The sequence below is a fragment of the Otolemur garnettii genome, unplaced genomic scaffold (assembly GCF_000181295.1).
Source record: "Otolemur garnettii isolate 467f Iridium unplaced genomic scaffold, OtoGar3 scaffold00039, whole genome shotgun sequence".
Taxonomy (NCBI): Eukaryota; Metazoa; Chordata; class Mammalia; order Primates; family Galagidae; genus Otolemur; species Otolemur garnettii.
Genome location: NW_003852434.1, coordinates 12,724,146 through 12,727,950, shown reverse-complemented (window position 1 = coordinate 12,727,950; position 3,805 = coordinate 12,724,146). Strand labels below are relative to the sequence as shown.

Genomic DNA, 3,805 nt, shown 5'->3' with positions numbered 1-3,805 from the left:
AAAAAAAAAAAAGAAAGAAAATAAATATATCAAATTTCAACTATGGTATTAGGGTGGTAAGAGTTGAAAGCACTTCTTTTCAGTCTTCTAAATACTCTTGATTTTCTTTTAATTTTAGAAATAACAGATGTATCTGTACATATACTAAGCTTCTTAAATAGTCTGGTGTACATTTCTTCAGTGGTTCAATCGGCCATAAAATGAACTTTGTTCTGATGACAGTCCCCATAATTGCGGTGAGGTTGCATTCTGTGCCCTAGTGTGTGTTTGTAGGCCACACTGGAAACCCTACAGTTCAGCTACATGTTAATCTGCTTTGGTGTCCAGGAATACATCACTGCTTGTTATTGGAAGGGCCAAGTACTTTAACATACGAACCCAAAATAACCTCTGATTTTTAAAATTTATTCATCTTCTTAGTGCTAATAATTAGTGTGAATGTAAAACTCTTGAATTATACATTGTTTCACAGGACCTGCAACTTGAGGAGTTACGGCAGCAAGTTTCTACCCTGAAATGTCAGAATGAGCAGCTCCAGACGGCAGTCACACAGCAGGCGGCGCAGATTCAGCAGCACAGGGATCAGTATAATCTGCTCAAAGTGCAGCTGGGTGAGTGCACCTGGCCGGCTCAGTCAGCATCCAGGGCATCCTGTCCCCAAGAACTAGGTTCCTTTTATGGACTAATCTTTCTGTAACTTAAGTCACAGCGACAAACTTTGTAAATCTGAGTTTAAAACAAAATAGCACGTTAGTTAAGAGTAGTTGAGACTAAATCCCAGCTCCTTGCTACCTGATGGCTCTAACGCAGAGACTCTCAACCCTGGCTGCACGTTAGACACTTACCTGACATGCTTTTCATTGGTTAAAAAAAATACCCCAGTACAGTTTCTGATTTTTTAAGTCTGGGGTTGGGTCCAGGCATCAGGAATTATATGGTGATTCTCTTGTATAATCTGATCTTTCAATTTCCTCTTTTGCAAAATGGAGAAAATAATAACATCTGAGAATTAAATGAAATTTTACATGTATGTGTGAAATTCTAGTGCTGGCTGGCGGATAGTTAACTGCTTATAGCCTCAGCTGCTTATAAATACTATCATCCTAAAAAAAAAAAAATACTATCATCCTTGCAGTGCTTGTGAAGATTTTTTTTTTTCCCCACCTTGGGCATATGGAACCGGCACCCTACCCTTTTGAGCCACAGGTGCCACCTTGCTTGTGAAGATTTTTAAAAAGGGATTTTGGCTTGGTGCCCACTGCTCATTGGATAGGGTGCCAGCCACATACACCAGGGCTGGCGGGTTCCAACTCGGCCCTGGCCTGCTAAACAACAATGACAGCTACAACAACAAAAAAATAGCTGGGCGTTGTGGTGGGCACCAATAGTCCCAGCTACTTGGGAGAATAAGGCAAGAGAATCTCTTAAGCCCTAGAGTTTGAGGATGCTGTGAACTGTGATGCCACAGCACTCTACCAAGGATGACATAATGGGACTCTGTCTCAAAAAACATAATAATAATAATAAAATAAAAAGGGATTTTACTTATCTTCATTGACAGAATTGGATTGAAATTACTGTAGTTCTTCAGTCATAGATTACCAGACCATGCAGTTTAGTCAACTGTTTGACTATGCTGTTTTTCCTCCCAGAACCTGAAAATACCATCAGTTCATTATTTTTATAAATACGCTATTTTGGCCATGTGTGGTTGCTCACACCTATAATCCTAGCACTCTGGGAGGCTGAGGTGGGAAGATTGCTTGAGCTAAGGAGTTCTATACTAGCCTGAGCAAGAGTGAGACCTTATCTCTACTAAAAATAGAAAAATTAGCTGGGATTTGTGGTGGGCACCTGCAGTCCCAGCTACATGGGAGACTGAGGCAGGATTATTTCTTGAACCCAGGAGTTTGAGGTTGCTGTTAGCTAGGCTAATGTCATGGCCCTCTAGCCAAGAGCAACAGGGTGAGACTTTCTCGGAATGAATGAATGATACTATTCTGCAAAGATAAAATGTAATTGCAAAAGTACTGTCAATGTCATTGAATTAAGAAAGTTATATGTATATTAGAATATTGTATTTGAATCTTATAGTTCAAATAATGAAGAACTTAATTTTTATACTGGCTTTTAAAATTTTATTCTTGGCGAATAGGAAAAGACAGTCATCATCAAGGTTCTTATAGCAATGGGGCTCAGATGAATGGCATTCAGCCAGAAGAAATTGATAGGTTGCGAGAAGAGATAGAAAAATTAAAAAGTAATCAAGAAGTTTTACAGAGTCAGCTGATTGAAAAGGAGTCTTTGATTGAAAATTTGGTAAGTAAATATTTAAAATAAGAGGTCAAGAGCAATTTTCATTATTCTGCCCTTTTCTTTCTTTCTTTTTTTAAAATTTTGGTTTCTTTTTTTGGTAGATACCTTAAGCGAGAGTATCATGTATTAAGATTTTTTTAGAGTATGAGTTTTAGAGTTAGACTCTCTAAGATTCCATGTTTCCTAGCTAATTGAATTTAAGCAACTTAGTGAACCTCTTTAAACTTGTTTCTTAATCTATAAATTGTAGTGATAGTGTGATAGTATCTATTTCATAACAAGGAGATTTAAATGACGTACTACTCTTTTAATACATGGAAGTTGCTCAGTAAATATCTGCTTTTATGTTCTTTCTCCACATGACCACAGGTAGATGCTTAGATTTAATAAATTACTTGGTATAGGGTGGCTCCTGTGGCTCAAAGGAGTAGGGCACCGGCCTGTATGCCGGAGGTGGCGGGTTCAAACTCAGCCCCGGCCAAAAACTGCAAAAATAATAATAAATTACTTCGTATAAATATGGAAAAGTCACAGATTATGTATACTATGTTGAAATTTTATATTGGGCATAAAAATTAAAGTGCTAATGTAAATTTTTTGGTAAGCATGTATAAGTTATGCTTTATATGTGTGTAGTAATGTGTGGCTTTAGCCTGTCTTCCTAGACTAAATTTATTTCATAGTTTATTTCTTTGCTATTTGTAGAAATCTTCCCAAACATCTGGCATGGATCAACAGTTTTCAGCCCCTGCTTCAGATGGAGATTCTGAACAAGCTGCAGAGTTGAAACTGGTAATTTTCTAGATTGATCCTAGTTCAATTTTGTTTTCTTTTAATAATAGAATAACAGCCCTGTGGTTTCATTATCCTAGAACTACTTTGTCAGATATAAGCAAAATTTGAGTTAAGACAACCACTTGAAAACCCACAAGTTATTTTTAATTATATAGTTAATGGTATTTTGCTTTTTATTATTTCCATTTTTCAGTGATGTTCTTTTTAATGGAATCTCAGAGTCTCACCCATTGTATGTAGATTATTAGTGAACTAATAAAGATTTTTAAATATTTATAGCTGCAAATATGAATATATGAAATCTTATGCCTAATTTTCATATGTTGACTATGGTAATTACTTGACTAAATGTACTGGTTTTTAAACCATTCTATCAGGAAAAATGTTGAATTTTAGAATTTGAAAGGGGAAAAACAGGAAGTGAACTTGTCTGTTTCTCAATTCCATGACTCTAGCTGAATAGCAAATTAAATTTTTTTCTACTTGATTAATTTGTAATGTTTATAAATTCCTATTAAACTAGGTCATTTATCTTTATGTAATGAGAAAATAAAATATATTTATTCAAGAAAAGAGCCAGAAAAAACAGAAAGGAGCTATGGACATGTAGAATTAAATAATTTAGTAATTAAGGAAATCTAGAAAAGCTCCAGATTGCTCATAGCGTATGTTATCCCCAAACCAATTCTGGGTC

General features: G+C 35.8%; 1 protein-coding gene across 3 annotated transcripts in view; it reads left to right on the top strand.

The window, feature by feature from the left end:
- Positions 1-3,805, top strand: part of USO1 (USO1 vesicle transport factor) — a 75,956-nt gene that overhangs the window by 65,131 nt on the left and 7,020 nt on the right. For all 3 annotated transcript variants that reach the window (XM_012805343.2, XM_003790073.3, XM_023513375.1), the window contains 3 exons: positions 473-611; positions 2,156-2,319; positions 3,022-3,108. In XM_012805343.2, coding sequence (XP_012660797.1) covers positions 473-611; positions 2,156-2,319; positions 3,022-3,108 — 390 coding nt within the window. The remainder of the gene's footprint in view (positions 1-472; positions 612-2,155; positions 2,320-3,021; positions 3,109-3,805) is intronic.